Source organism: Paroedura picta, chromosome 1 (assembly GCF_049243985.1).
Source record: "Paroedura picta isolate Pp20150507F chromosome 1, Ppicta_v3.0, whole genome shotgun sequence".
Taxonomy (NCBI): domain Eukaryota; kingdom Metazoa; phylum Chordata; class Lepidosauria; order Squamata; family Gekkonidae; genus Paroedura; species Paroedura picta.
The window spans coordinates 20,757,404-20,772,988 of NC_135369.1; the positions used below are offsets into that span (position 1 = coordinate 20,757,404).

The following is a 15,585-nucleotide window of genomic DNA, read 5'->3' on the forward strand; positions in this document are numbered from 1 at the left end:
TTCCGTCAGCTGGTCTGTGCACTCCCTTCTCCCTGCATTCCTGATGCTCATGTATTCATTGATAAAACACCATAAAACAGCCCCCAAAAATCTTCCTTCTTGATGGGATATAGTTCTGTCAAGGTTATTTTTGTGGAGTGTTTTACCATTGAACTGGAGCACAGATACAATCAGTTCAGCAGTGGAATAGGCTGCCTAAGGAGGTGGTGAGCTCCCCCTCGCTGGCAGTCTTCAAGCAAAGGTTGGATACATACTTTTCTTGGATGCTTTAGGATGCTTTGGGCTGACCCTGCGTTGAGCAGGGGGTTGGACTAGATGGCCTATATGGCCCCTTCCAACTCTATGATTCTGTGATTCTGTGATACATCACCTCCCACATTTCTATATTGCCACTGCACATGTGATTGTATGAACAAATGCAACAAGGTGCGGTGGGGCGTTTTACTGTTACATATTGTTTAAATGCTGCCCAATCAGAATTTTCTTGGAAGTGTAGACAAGATCACATAAAGATTGCTCTTTTGCAGTATTTCATAATGGGGGGGGGGGAGATGCAAATGAAGAGAAGCAACAGAAACTAGCAGCAAACTACACACAATCTGATTCTGGGATTCATTTTAGAAATTCTCCTAATTAAATGGGAATGAATGAGAAATGCAATTCAGAAAAATTTCAGGACAATAAAGAATGGAATGGTGGATATCACAATGGAGATATTTTAAATAAACATCTGTCTTCCTCTAAGCAGCAATACATCTGATGCCATTCTATCTTGTTGATTAGCTGGTCCTGAATCTTAGAAATCTCATATAATAAAATACAGGACATAAAGCATCCTACTAAAGTATATCCCAAAGATATGTGAAGGTAAGAGACAGATTAAATGTGAGGCCTCCAGGTGACTGCTGCCTGGCTTAGAATTTCACAGCCTCCGTGGATTTCATGGAAAGAAGAGACAGCCCTTGCACCATCTCACCCTGGATGAACATTTGCACATAGTTTTGTGCCTGTTACAGATGTGTGTCTATCATCTGGTGACTCAGGGAACGAGCTGTCAGCCAAATATCAGAAGCTAGCTTGGTAAGTGTGCAGGGCAGGATCTTATTTGAAGTCAGCACCAAACCTGTACAATACCTTTCCTAAAAAAAAAAAAACATGCTTGGCTCAGGTCACTTTAAGAAGTTAAACACATTCTTTTTTTCCTCCAACAGAGTATTAATTGTTTTTTAACTTCTCACCAGCATTTACATGCTACTTTTATGATCAGTATGTTTTCATAATCCAGGGCCATTCCGCACAAAGAAAAAGCAGCGAAATTCTTACCTTCCGCAGACGCTTTTTTGGTAGTTTTAAACAACGCCGTCAGCCTCCCGCCTCCTCCCAGTGCTGATCTCGCTACATCTTCCGATTTGCAGCGAGATTAGTGTAATCCCAGAAAGTGGATTCCCCTTGGAAAATCCCATCAGCTGCTGCCAGCAGCCAGTCAAGGGAGAGTCAGGAGGCGAGGGCAGTAGTCATCATGTGAGATGTCCTGCCCTCGCTTCCACCCCCTTCATCTCTGGGAGCAGTGTTTCCTGATTTTAAAAAAATGGCAAAGCCACAGGAGCAAGGAATAGGCATTTGCAAGGCTGCAAGATAGTTTAAAAACATGTCCCAACCAACGCATATGTGAATAAACGGATTCTCGTTTCATTGCATAATTAATATATTTTTTAAAAGAATTAGTGGTGAGCCACGGAGGTTTAAAGTGCCATGTTGCAAGGTGTTTGGTTGTCGGGAGTGATTTATGGATGCAAGCTGGGGGAGGCGCTGGAAGCTCATAGCATGTTCTTCACTCCTTGGAAGGAGGTGAGGAACGCTGCAAACACTATGATCGCAGAAAGAAAAGCAGGGAGGGCTATCTGGTGTAAAATGAAGGTAGGATGCTACAAAATGTCACGCTGGCCCATGCAGCGCCGATCATGTTACTTTTCCCTTTGTGCGGAATGGCACCCAGACTGAGAAAAGCTACACAAGAGTTAAAATTTTGCTCTTCTGTGCAACCAGGGCCACCCACACCCTTTTGCATGTGAGACTTCAAAAAGAAATGGGAAGAAATCAATTGTTTTGCCCAAACCTCTCTAACAAGATTCTTGTGAGGATAAAGTGGAGGAGAGGAACATAAGGCAAGCTGCTTTGGTCCCTATTGAGGAGGAAGGCGGGGGTTTAATGAAACAAATAAACAAACAACAGAGACTTCTATAGCACCGTCTCTCCCCCCAAGTGTTCTGCATGTAAATGGCTAGCATCTTGCAATATGGTAATTTGAACAACCCTTTTGAAGTTTAGATCTTTTTATCTACTCTTAAAGGACACTTTCCTTAACAGATTATGACTTCCATGAAGTTATCTTTCATGCTCTTTAAGTTCCCAGCAATGCTCACATTATGTACATGTACAGTCAAGTTGCACCCAATTTACAGGGAGCCTAGCACCGGGCTTTCAAGGCAAGTGAAAAGCAGAGGCTATGGGACACGGCCTTCCTCTGCAGAGCCTTCCTTGGTAGTCCACCGGTCAAGTACTGACCCTGCTTAAATGTCAATCACCCCAGGACCTGGGAGAGTTGGAGCTCAGGGAGGGGAGGAACTTCACGGGTCTAATACCACTGAGTCAAGCTTGCAAGGCCACCATTTTCTCAAGGGAATCTGGTTTCTGCAATCTAGTGATCAACTGTAATTCTGGGGAGATTGCCAGGCCCGGCTCACAGGCCGGCGATTCTAGTTGACAAGAGCAGGAAACGGCTCCCGAGTCCCCCCACTGAACGTTTAACCATCCCAGATGGCGGATAAACTCACCTCTAAAACAATACACATCGTGTCTGCTGTGGGGATCGGGGAATCCAGTCTGATTGCGGAAGAGGAAGATAGTTTTGACCCCGGGCATGTTCCCCCCACACTTCTCTCGTGGGGTCACTATTGGATAGCGCACGCTCCCGTCAGCCAGCCAGCCAGGGTTACAGTGGTCCAGCCCCTCGTTCCACGCAGCGTACAGCTGGCCTGTGGTTGCCATCTCTGCTCCCTGAGATTGACACTCAGCTTTGGCCTCTTCGAAAGTGAATTTCTCTTGAGAGCTCGCCACAAACAGCTCCCCTGCAAGCAGAGGTGTGCCCACCCGTCATTTCCGAAAACAAAGCAAAGGAAGCCAAAGTCCAATTTCTCCCTCCCCAAGAACCCGGCCCTCGTGAATCCTCCGGAAGAAGCGTTGCCCACTCCTAGGTCCCAAAAAGCTTCCTGCCAATGAGCATGCCCGATTTGTTTTCCCAGCGATATAATTACCATACAGTTCTTCGGCGTAGCAATAGACATCGTACATATCTTCTGGGTCTACGACACCGTAGTTACGGACACCAGGGAACCCATCCATGTCCCCATAGCAAGCTTCACGAGGGGTGTGAATAGGGTACCTAGGGATAAGGACAGAGCTTGGGTTTGGTTGGCTTATCATGCACATCTGGCCAGTTTGGTGTAGAGAGCCAGTTTGGTGTAGTGGTTAGGAGTGCGGACTTCTAATCTGGGATGTCAGGTTCCATTCTGCACTCCCCCACAGGCAGCCAACTGGGTGACATTGGGCTCTTCACGGCACTGGGAAAACTGTTCTGACCGAGCAGTGATATCAGCGCTCTCTCAGCCTCACCCACCCCACAGGGTGTCTGTTGTGGGGAGAGGAAAGGGAAGGCTAATTTAAGCTGCTTTGAGACTCCTTTGGGTAGAGAAAAGCGGCATATAAGAACCAATTCTTCTTCTTCTTCTTCTTCTTCTTCTTCTTCTTCTTCTTCTTCTTCTTCTTCTTCTTCTTCTTCTTCTTCTTCTTCTTCTTCTTCTTCTTCTTCTTCTTCTTCTTCTTCTTCTTCTTCTTCTTCTTCTTCTTCTTCTTCTTCTTCTTCTTCTTCTTCTTCTTCTTCTTCTTCTTCTTCTTCTTCTTCTTCTTCTTCTTCTTCTTCTTCTACTACTACTACTACTACTACTACTACTACTACACAACAACAACCCAAGGCTAGTTATGACTGCAATCCAAAGGCATTATTACAACGAAGTTTGAGATTAGGAGATACAAATAATTCAGTTTCAAAACTCCTCCTTGAGCCCATTAGGCATGAATAGGGATGCCAGCTTGAGATTGAGGAACAACTGGAGATTTTTGGGGTGGAGCCTGAGGATGGAGGGGATTGGGGAGGGACTTCAGAAGAAGAAGAAAAGTTGGTTCTTATATGCTGCTTTTCTCCTCTTGAAGGAGTCTCAAAGTGGCTTACAATTGCCTTCCCTTTCCTCTCCCCACAACAGACACCCTGTGAGGTGGGTGGGGCTGAGAGAGCCCTGATATCACTGCTCGGTCAGAACAGCTTTATCAGGGCTGTGGCTAGCCCAAGGTCACCCAGCTGCTTGCACGTGGGGGAGTGGGGAATCAAACCCGGCACTCTCCTACCCACTACACCAAGCTGGCTCTCTTCAGTGGGATATAATGCCATGGAGTCCACCTTCTGTAGCAGCCATTTTTGCCAGGCAAAGTGATCTCTATTGCTTGGCAATCAGTTGCAATTCCTGGAGAGCTCCAGCCACCATTCAGAGCAGGGGTTCTCAACCTTCCTAACGCTGCGACCCTTTAATACAGTTCCTCATGTTGTGTTGACCCCCAACAATAAAATTATGTAAGTGTTCTTTCACAGAATTCTGGCGGTTTTTGGTGTGTGTGTGCATGTGTAGGATCATCTGGGCATGAAGTTGGGGTCACTGTGGGTAGGCAGGTAGTTGCAAGTGTCCTACATTGTGCAGGGGGTTGGACTTCAGCGGTAGTCAAACTGCGGCCCTCCAGATGTCCATGGACTACAATTCCCAGGAGCCCCTGCCATCGAATGCTGGCAGGGGCTCCTGGGAATTGTAGTCCATGGACATCTGGAGGGCCGCAGTTTGACTACCCCTGGACTAGATGATCCTGGAGGTCCCTTCCAACTCTATGGTTCTATGTTTCTGTTATAGAATGTAAAATACAATCAAGAATAACTCATGGAAGTAAGACCAGATGCATTTCGACCCTAAGGGTCTTTCTCAGTGGTCAAATAATTAAAAATGCACTTATGCAATAAGATAACATCAGGGCTTGCTGGGTGGTAAAACATCAAGGAAGTGATGCTCCAACTAATATGCGTTGTATGAATGTTGTCTAATATGGAGCCCACCCTCTGAAATAGTATTCAAAAGACCCCCATGCTCAGTATTGCCTGGCCCTCATGCAAAAGTGCCTCCTCAAGAGTCAGGCAGGAAAAAGTGTTGTACTTTGGCCTACTCAGCCACAGAGGCTCTCAGTGGATCAGGCCCTTAACTACGCTCGATCCATCCACTCACTATTGACATTGCTGACACCTCTGTAAAAGGAAATATCCTGTTTGCATAACTCGTCCATCTAGAATTTCTCTCCATGCCAAATGGATCTTCTTTCCTCATCTTGCTTGGTTAGGTGGGCTCCTATTAAGAATTAGCAGTGTTTCTTGACGGTTTCCTCTATGCTTTAACTGTGTGTGTGTCTGTTTTCACCCAAGGCAGCCTGGGACAGGCTGTATCTAAGCGGAGGAACTGACCTACTTTTTTTTAATTCACGGAAGAAAATTATAGGAAGATGCAGTTTGTTTGTGTGTAGTAGACCAGTGGTCCCCAACCCCCAGTCCGGGGACCGGGACCGGTCCATGGATTAGTCGGTACTGGGCTGCAGTTCCTTCTCATCCTCCTCCCCGGCTGCTGCCTCAGGGGCTGCCCTGCCACTCTGCCGCTGGCTCACCTTTGGTGCTCTCTGGCGGCCGCCATGGCTGGGGCTCCCCCTTGGCATGCCACTGCACAGCTGCTGCTGGCAGCGCCCCCCAGCGGGTGGCTGGAAGTCAGGGGTGCTGGCGGGAAGGCAAGTGGAGCAGGGGCTCAGGCGGCAACAGCGATGTCCCTTGGCAAAAGACTACCCCCCCCCTTGGGGCTCAGTAAAATTGTCAAGCGTTGACCGGTTCCCGGTGATAAAAAGGTTGGGGACCACTGTAGTAGACTTTGAACAGGAACATTTCCTAAGAAGAAAGGCTGAAGGAGTCTCCTCTCTCTGCACAGTTCCTCAAAGGCAGCCTGCTGCTTTAAGTTCTTTTACAAAAATGCCATCCGTCTCACCTACCTGACAGTCTGGTCAGCTATCCAGCCTGCATCGCACTGCTCATAACCACTGAGGTAAGCAGCGTACAGCTGTTCCGGGGTTGCAATCTCAGCATCTATCCTGGCACAAGCCTCCTGGGCCTTGGCAAAGGTGTACATGTAGCGGGAAGAGCCCTCTCGGTACAGAAATACAACTCCTAGAAGTCAAGAGAAGATTATTAATAAAGATGAGTTTTGACAGCGGGCCAGGGGAAGGCCCTTTTGTTCAATGCACACGTGGTAGTCAGTTTTGATTCATGGCAAGCAAAGTGCAATATATTAGTTCTCAGACTTGGGGAAGAAGAATCTGAAGCAAGCTACAGTTTCCCCACCCTATAAAAAACCCTGCCTCCTGCATATCATTGGCCATTCCCACATGATTCCCTGTACACAAGGATCACATTTTAGGGTTGACAACGAGCATGAGATGGGGGAGGTAGAAACGGATTTCCAGCACAACCCAGAAATGACAGTGTTGTGTCAGGGCGATGCTCTAGCTCTTGACCCCAAAACTCAATGGTTTGCAGAGTGTTGCCTTCAGTAGGGTGCTGTCATCGCCTGGAGATCTTTTGCCATAAGTAGAGAAATGGTAAGCCTACAGGAGATGGTAGGAATGCCAATTCCTGGAGATTTGGAGGTGAAGTCTGGGGAGGACAGGAGTTCTCCTTCCAGAGCAGCTGTCTGCTCCAATGGAACAAAGATCAGCTGTAACTCCAGGCCCCTCTTGAGGGTTAATAACCCTACTTAATAGAGTCATATGTGAGTTGCAGATCCTCCTCAATTCCTCCATCTGCAGTGCATTACTTGTCTCAGGACCATGTTATGTGTAGAGGTCTTCAGCCTTTCTCCCTGTGCCTTTGTCCCAATCTAAAATAGTCCAGGGGGTCCTATTTGTACTTTTGCAAGACCCCCCATGGGTCTCTCAGGGAACATATGGTTTTCTCCATACAGCAACCCCCCTCAGAACTGTTTCAGGCTAGGATAATGGAAAGCACCTTTCTCTATGTGCAATGTGGTCCTGATCCAAATTGGGTACCATGACAGCAGGTATTGAGAAGAACTGACTTCTGTAATGTGATGGCATTAACACACACTAGACCAGTGGTTCTCAACCTTCCTAATGCTGCAACCCTTTAATACAGTTCCTCATGTTGTGGTGACCCCCAACCATAACATTATGCAAGTGTTCATTCACAGAAATTAAACCGAAACTGACCAATGGTGTGAAGATCTGTTGTTCATGATTGTATATAAATTGTTTTTCCCAGGGTTCCTCAGTTCAGTTCTGCCTCTTGTCCCACCACGCCAATCTCGCTCTTTTCTGCTGCTCCAGAAAGATGAACGCTCGATCTACCCCACAAGGAGGTTATGTGGATAGCGCCCCCCCGGCCCTTCTGCGACTCCCCTGAAAGGGTCGTTCGGCCCTCAAAAGGGTCCTGACCCCCAGATTGAGAACCACGGCACCAGACCCATGTACTCCGACATGTGCTAATCGGCCTGTTATTGTCATGTGTTAGATGTTATAGAGGAAATGTGAGTTTGCCAACCTGTATGGCCCTTCACCAGTCATGGTAGATATCTGTGTGTGAGGATTTCCTCCCTTGCAAGTGGTGCTTTCTGCAAGGTGTCTCGGAAACAGGAAGTCAGTCCTTTCTTGTAACCTACCTTCACTCTAACAGCAGAAATAGACTTTTTTCCTGCTTTCCCCTTCTCCAGCCCCTCTTTCGATACCCTCAAAGGCATTGCTGGTAGAAGGAGTCACCTCACAGACAAAATTTATGCAGTCTGGAGGTTGTTTCAGAGGGTTGCGGTAAGGAGGTAAATGAAATCACCCCTCCTCCCCTTCAGTCAGTGTCATGGTGGGATGGAACTGCCTAAGTGGGGGGAGCAGCCTCGGGCATGGTGTTTGAAAGGGGGAATTTGTAAATGCATAAAGGTAAAGGTAAAGGTATCCCCTGTGCAAGCACCGGGTCATGTCTGACCCTTGGGGTGACACCCTCCAGCGTTTTCATGGCAGACTCAATATGGGGGGTTTGCCAGTGCCTTCCCCAGTCATTACCGTTTACCTCCCAGCAAGCTGGGTACTCATTTTACCGACCTCGGGAGGATGGAAGGCTGAGTCAACCTTGAGCCGGCTGCTGGGATCGAACTCCCAACCTCATGGGCAGACAGCTTCAGACTGCATGTCGCTGCCTTACCACTCTGTGCCACAAGAGGCTCTTTTTTTGTGAATGCATAGGGAGGAAGCTAATGGCCCCTTCCTTCCATGGATCTTCCCCAGTAAATACTCCTGGATAAGGAACGTACGTCTACAGAGAAATCACCTAGGTCCGGCTTTACAGTTCACATCTTGATAGGGGACCTGTTGTGTATGTAGACCTTTGTGTATGTAGACCTGGTCTTTGACTAACATTCCCCAGTACCTTTGAGCCAATGGCCTATTGATATTAAAACACTAATATAAGGAAAGGCTGTAGGATTTTTCCACTATTGTTACAACAAACTTATATTGGAGGACTCAACCACTGATGAAGTAATTGAAAATGAAAATTAACTAGAAACTGTTATAGTTGATTCTTCATGTATATAAAAGCAATTGTATTGGAATTGAATATATATATTATTACAAGAATATTGCCTTGGAAAGGTTCCTTGTTTTTCTGTTGATATTCTATTGTGAACATTCCTTTTTTCGTGTTGTACACCTGCCAAGGACCTGAGCTTCAGGACCCAGGCAGGATCATAATCCTGCAATTGGCATTGGTCAACACGTGGCTGGATTCCAATTGCTGGATCCAATCAGTTCAAAATGAAACTGTCCAATAGCACACACTAGTGGGAATCTCCTATTGCTCTCTGCTGTGTATACATTGGTGTTTCGGGGGCGTTAGCTAGTTCAGTTTTGGTTCTCTTGTACCTATGAGTTGGGGTCAATAAAGATCTGAAATGAACTCACGGTGTCCTTCCTTCTTGAACCCATGGGTTTAACCGGGCCTTCATTCTGTCCCTCTCATCCAGACTTCAGAGAGTGAACAATGTTACCTTTCACCTTCACCTCCAGAAGGTCATGGCCATCCTCAATCCCATGTTGCACATCACAGCGGTAGACCCCGGAATCGTTCGATCGCAGTTCACTCAAGAGCAAGGTGCCGTCTGTCGGTGAATCCGGATAGAAGGGAAGGGAGACTCGGTCGCGGTAGGCTTCGTTTACCTTCACTTTCAGGCCCCGAGCTACCAGGATCTCAGCTTCTCGGCCTTCTGTGATGAAGGTCCATTTCACACGAGGTGCCCCTTGGACAGCCCGGCGTCCTGCAGTTCCAGAAGTGGGCAGAGGGCGCAGATAGGTAATGTGGCAGGGGATGGTGAGACTGCCGGAGAGCACAGCTCGTACTGGTGGATGTCTAGGGATGGACACTTGCAATGCTTTAAGGTCATCTGTAGGGGAGAAGCAAAGACATACATTTGCTACAAGGCATGACTTGCTTAGGTTTCTACCCTCACTTGATGGCTGCTCAACATTTCTTTAAGTGGAACAACCCTTAACAGCTCTAGCACCTGAAAGACAAGGACAGATGAGCATTCCACCCTTCGAATACCAACAAGCTGGTTGTCCCTGGCCCAAGGGAAGTCCGCCTAGCTTCGACCAGGGCCAAGGCCCTTACAGTCCTGGCCCTTACCTGGTGGAATGAGCTCCTGGAAGATCTCAGGGCCTTTGCGGAGCTGGCTCAGTTCCACAGGTCCTGAAAGACAAGGCTCTTCCACCAGGCGGTTGGTTGAGGCCTGGTCATGGAAGCAAAAGTCACCTTGGGCCGCTCTGCTAAGCCAAGCCACCCCTCTGCTGGTCGGTTGAGAGTGGGTACCTATTCATTTTTAATTCTGTAGACCAGTTGTCCCTAACCCCCGGTCCAGGGACCGGTAACGGTTCGTAGATCAGTCGGTACCGGGCCACGGCTCCTCCTTGTCCTCCTCCCTGGCTGCTGCCCTTGGGGGCTGCCCTGCCGTGACTGGGGCTCCCCCTTGGCGTGGCACTGTGCAGCTGCTGCTGGCAGCACCCCCCAGCGGGCGGGCAGGAAAGCAAGTGGAGCAGGGGCTCAGGCAGTAGTGACATCCCTCGGCAAAAGACTACCCCCCCCCCTTGGGCCTCAGCAAAATTGCAAAGTGTTGACCGGTCCCCGGTGATAAAAAGGTTGGGGACCACTGCTGTAGACGATGCTGTTATCAAGGCTGTTTTTAAATTTTGTTGTATGGTTTTAACGTCGGTATATTATGCGAATTGTTGTGAGCTGCCACAGGCTGGCGATGCCGGGAGTGGTGGGATAAAATTCAAAAGTACAAACAAGGAAGCGAGCAAATAAATAATATAAAGGAAATAGTGACACCAATGATGACACAGAATGCTTTTAAATGTCGCCTTTAAATGTTGTTCTGTTAGCACAGAAACACTGAGGTCTGGTGGTGCAAGTCGAGAGATTCTGAAGTAAGATAAATCAAAGCAAGAGGTTGTATCTGAGGAAGTGTGCCTGCACACCAAAGCTCACACCTTGAATAAAACTTTGTTGGTCTGACAGGTGCCCTTGGACACAAACCTTGTTCTGAAGTAAGAGGTATCAGCTACAAATTCTGAAAAAGAGCTTAGCCATGCTAAAAAAGAAAGTCTTATGGAGAAGGTCTATGATGAGTGCATGGCCACCAAAGCCTTCCCATAAGGCTGCCAGCCTCCAAGTGGGACCTGGAGATCTCCCAGAATCACGGTTCATCTTCTGCCTACAGTTCCCCTTGGAAAACAGCTGCTTTGGAGGGTGAACTGTATGGGCCATTTTGACCTGTTGAGCTCCCTCCCCTCCCCTAACCCTGCTCTCCCCATTCTCCACCCCCCTCCCCCCATTCTTCAGCAATTTCTCAGCACAGAAGGTTGAAGCCGGTCTTAGTGATCTCAATGGACTTATAAGGGGACTTTCCTTTAATTGCTTTTTTAAAATGAAAGGCAAACATCCAGAGAGGGGACCTGAGAGGGTCAGGAGCTATAATACTATCACAGCTTTATAATGCTGCTTTTTTTGCTCCCCTGCATTCCCTCTCATATTATGATGTGAATTAGACTAAGACATGTGAGAGAATTACAGCTGATCTCCAGACTACAGAGATGTTCTCCCCCAAAATGGCTGCTTTAGAGGGTGGAGCCTATAGCATTATCGACTCCTGAGTTCCTCTCTTATCCATACTCCTTTCTCTCCAGGCTCCGTCCCAAATCTCTAGGGATTTCTCAACTCTGAGTTGTCACCCTAGGTACCGCACCCAAGAACAGAATAACCCAATGGCCTGCTGGTTGCACGGACCAATCCCTAGAGTAGGGTTACCTGTGCTTTCTCTGGAGAAGGGGAACGTGCTCACAGAAACCACCTGGGCAAACGCAGAGAATATCAACAGGATGTAAGCCATTCTGATTTCTGCAAGAGAGAGGACAAAAGGAACTCAATCAGAGAGAGAAAGAAACTGCAAAGTTCCAAGCAACACAATTCCAAAATGCTGCCAGGTGCCCTGAAAGAAAGCAGAGACTAGATCCAGAAAGATAAAAGACCTAGCCTATTTGCAAAACTCCTGGCAATAAATAAATAAATAAGATTTCATTCTATTTACAATGCGCTGGAGAAAACAGGGGAAAGACTATGGCCCATTCCGCACAAGGATCAATGTGGCAAATTGCTTGCAGAAAGAAATAACGGGATTTTAAATAGTGGAATTCGGCGTAACGCATACCTGCCTTTGTAGTGAAATCCAGTAGCGTTTCAATCGTTTCCCACAGGTTTCCGGTCTCGCCAGAAATCGCTAGAAAGGAAGCTATTTTTTCCGTGCTTTGTCCCGCCCCTGGCCGTCAATCAAATGAGCAGCCAATGGGCGGTTGTTACCATGCTCTGGAAAAGCCCCTTTCCCTTTAAGAACAGTTAAAAAAAAAGAAAAAGAAAAAAGAAAAACACATGTTGCAATGAATATGCCTTGATTCCTTGATTCCTTGCTTCCTCCTAACGTAGAGACCCATCTAGCTGGCAGCTCGCATGTGAGTTGCTGATTCATCGTCGCCACGCTCCCCCGAGTGAAAAAAAAATCCCGCCCCGTGCACGGGCACGATTTTCGGCCGAAAATAAAGGGAACTTGCAAACGGGGCTGTGTTGTGCTTGGTGACGAGGGGAGCTTTAAAGCAGCTCTGTGGAGGGACTGCAGCTGGAGACGCCTCGCTGGGTGAATGAAGGCTCGCCGGCTTGTTGCTCTCCGCTCGCTCCGAGAAAAAAAAATGCCGGAAGTTCAGAGGAGAGAGCCAGGGGGAGGGACTTTGCTGAAACCGCAACAATGGGAACTCACAGAACTTTTTCAAAACTGTTGCAGATTGTTTGGAAGAGTGTAGAGCTTTCCAGAGGGTGAATTCACTTTTGGGGATTTCCCTGGAAGCGCTACAACAAAGCGCTTTTCGCGGGTCTGTTTCAGGAGTGTGGCAGATTGTGTGCAGCATCATGCGCAACTGCAAATTAGTAGCATTTACAATTTGCCACACTCCTGCTACATTTAACTTGTACGGAATGGGCCTATGTCTTTGTCATGTGGATATAGCCTAACTTACTCTCGTTTCCGAGGTAGAACAAATGTATTAGGAATCCTCAATTTTTCTGTTCTTTCCTTCTGAATTTGGTATGGAGCACTCTGAATATTACTGTAGGCTTAATTACTGCAACTCGCTTTACATTGGCCTTCCTTTGAGCCTGCTACAGAAGTTACAGCTGGTCCAGAATGCAGCTGCTTGGATTCTCACATAAATACCATAGAGATCCCACATAAGACCAGTCTTGCAGCAGCTGCACTGGCTCCCAATTGAGCTCTGGATACGGTTCAAGATTCTGGTGATAACCTTTAATTCCATACGAGGTCCAGGCCCCGCTTATCTGAGGGACTGCCTTTCTGAATATGTTCTCCAAAGAGCACTATGGTCAGCCAACACCAAGAGGCTGAGGGTCCTTGGCCCCAAGGAAGTATTGTTGGCCTCAACCGGAGTCAGGGCCTTTTCAGCCTTGGCTCCCATCCGGTGGAATGAGCTCCGCTGAGCCTGCAAGATGGAGCCTGCAAGATGGAGCCCTACAACTGAGACCAGTGGAAAGTACACCGAAAACAGCTGATTGGGTCTCCCTCTCCCCCCCAACATCTCCTCATATTATTGTACCATCAACTGACCAAAATCTAATATCTATTCATGCTGATATGTTATGTTTTTACATGTCGATGCTAAGCTTTTAATATTAATATATTTTACTGCTTTATCTCTGTAACCAGTGTTTCATATCCATGTTGCACACCACCTTGGGATATCTAGTCTTAGAGAGGTGGTGTAAAAGCCTGGGTGGGTACGTAAGCAACAATAGTTTACAGCAGTAATCTATTCCTTCAATTCATTTAAACCACCTCATTTATACCACTTCAATTCATTTATACCACCAATGGTGCATGCACAGATTAAAACACTATTAAATGTTGATGGTATGAGCAGCTCTATTAAGATCATTTTCCTGCAGTGTTTTACCAAAATTACAACTGCATACGTGTGCATTAGTACAAATATCATCCGCAAATATCATCATGAGCCGCCTCCTATGGCACCCACCATAACTCTGCCCAACCTACTGGGCTATCAGTATGAGTTAACTTAATATTTCCAACATTTTTTCTACTGTTGCTTGTTTTCACTTCATTCATTATTGTTAGTCTAAGTTATCTGTATGGTTTCTGTTCTATTTTATGTGAACCGCCCTAAGCCTTCAGGGAGGGCAGTATATAAATATAATAAATAAATAAAGGATTAAGAATGAACTGAGATGTCCGGCAAGCTATGCATGCTCCAAATCCAGAATTTCACTTTATTCCAGAACTAGAAAGATAGCCCGCTGTAAGAGGGATACAGTGGGAGCTAGGAACTCACCCAGCAGCGACGGCTGTCTCCGGCGGCTCCGTGCGCCGGGGGCGGCTGTCCGCGGCGGCGGAGGCAGGGAGGCGGCGGCAGCGGCGGCAGGGAGGGCCGCGGCGGCGGCGGAGGCAGCGGCAGCGGCGGCAGGGAGGGCCGTGGCGGCGGCGGCAGGGAGGCCCCGGCAGCAGGGAGGGCCGCGGCGGTGGTGGAGGCAGGGAGGCGCCGGCAGCCGCGCTCTGTGCGGCTACCGGGAGCTCCCTCAGGTAGCATCCTGATGCGGTGAGAGGCGCTTTGCGCCTCTCGCCGCATCAGGCTGGGAGCAACTGCGAGCCGCGCTGCGCGCGGCTCGCAGTTGCTGGGGCTGGGAATCAGAGGGACCAATCGGCAGGCGCGAAGTGCCTGCCGATTGGTCCCTCTGATTGTCTGTCCAGAGGAAGGGTCCAATCCTCATCACGGACAGATCCTGCCTCATTACCCCTTAGCGAATTATTTAGTCCGCGGCGCCCGCGGCGCCACGGGCGGTGTTTAGATGAAGAATGCAGCAAGATTATAGAAGAATGATTAGAATAGATAAAATCCATTCATCTCTCATAGGAAGGAACAGCCTGTCATCTAAGCCTTCATCTGCATTCCAAAGTCTATAACTGTACTTATTCAGTGGTCAGGACAGTACACTTCTTATGCTCAGGAGAACCCTTTTCTTCATTTTCCTTCTCATGTACCCAAAGATTAAGCGATGGAGAAATAATGGACTTGAAGGTCCATATGGAAATTTCAGCCATCTTGGCTCCAGAAGATGTCAGTAACATCAGCTTAATTGTTTATTTAAAACATTTTAACGTTGCTTTTCCATCCAAATAATTGGTAAGGTGCTGCCTTTCCAGGTCCAGCTGCTGTTTACACAGGAATGTGCAAACTTTCTTGAGTAAAGTTTTTTGTGGTTGGTTTTAGGGGACACTGGATTTTTAGATGCATTTTTGTGTTCTTATAGTAAACCGCCCTGAGCAGGCTGGGCCGAGAGTGGCGGTATATGTCCAATTAATAAATAATAAAATAAATAAAATCCAGACATTGACAAATTGCAAAAGGTTCCTAGTTAATTGATTCTGCTTCAGAAATAATGCCAGGTAATTTGGAACAGAATCTGGATGAACATTTAGAAGCATCCCTTCTCAAGGTTACCTTTACCACTAGATAACTGCCTGGTTTGCTTTTGGAATTCCTACACCTCTACCTATTCATTCCTCAGTGTTCCAAACTGCACCAAGCCCAAGGGGAGTCTGATTCTACTCTGCCCCGCTCCCCACAGCTTCCCCTCTATCTCTGGCCAGGCTCTCCCTTCTAAATCCCTGGAGTTGGCAGTCCTATAGCCCTCTGCCCATCGACCTTTCCCAGTCCTGCTGCTGCCTGGCGATGTTTGCAATTGATTCTTGAATCATAGAG

General features: G+C 47.6%; 1 protein-coding gene across 3 annotated transcripts in view; it reads right to left on the reverse strand.

Moving 5' to 3' along the window:
- The window catches only part of BCAN (brevican), a 69,812-nt gene that overhangs the window by 21,399 nt on the left and 32,828 nt on the right, over positions 1 to 15,585 (reverse strand). For all 3 annotated transcript variants that reach the window (XM_077325607.1, XM_077325593.1, XM_077325599.1), the window contains 5 exons: positions 11,555 to 11,644; positions 9,240 to 9,632; positions 6,181 to 6,355; positions 3,315 to 3,442; positions 2,835 to 3,128 (listed from right to left, as the gene is read on the reverse strand). In XM_077325607.1, coding sequence (XP_077181722.1) covers positions 2,835 to 3,128; positions 3,315 to 3,442; positions 6,181 to 6,355; positions 9,240 to 9,632; positions 11,555 to 11,636 — 1,072 coding nt within the window. In that variant the 5' untranslated portion in view covers positions 11,637 to 11,644. The remainder of the gene's footprint in view (positions 1 to 2,834; positions 3,129 to 3,314; positions 3,443 to 6,180; positions 6,356 to 9,239; positions 9,633 to 11,554; positions 11,645 to 15,585) is intronic.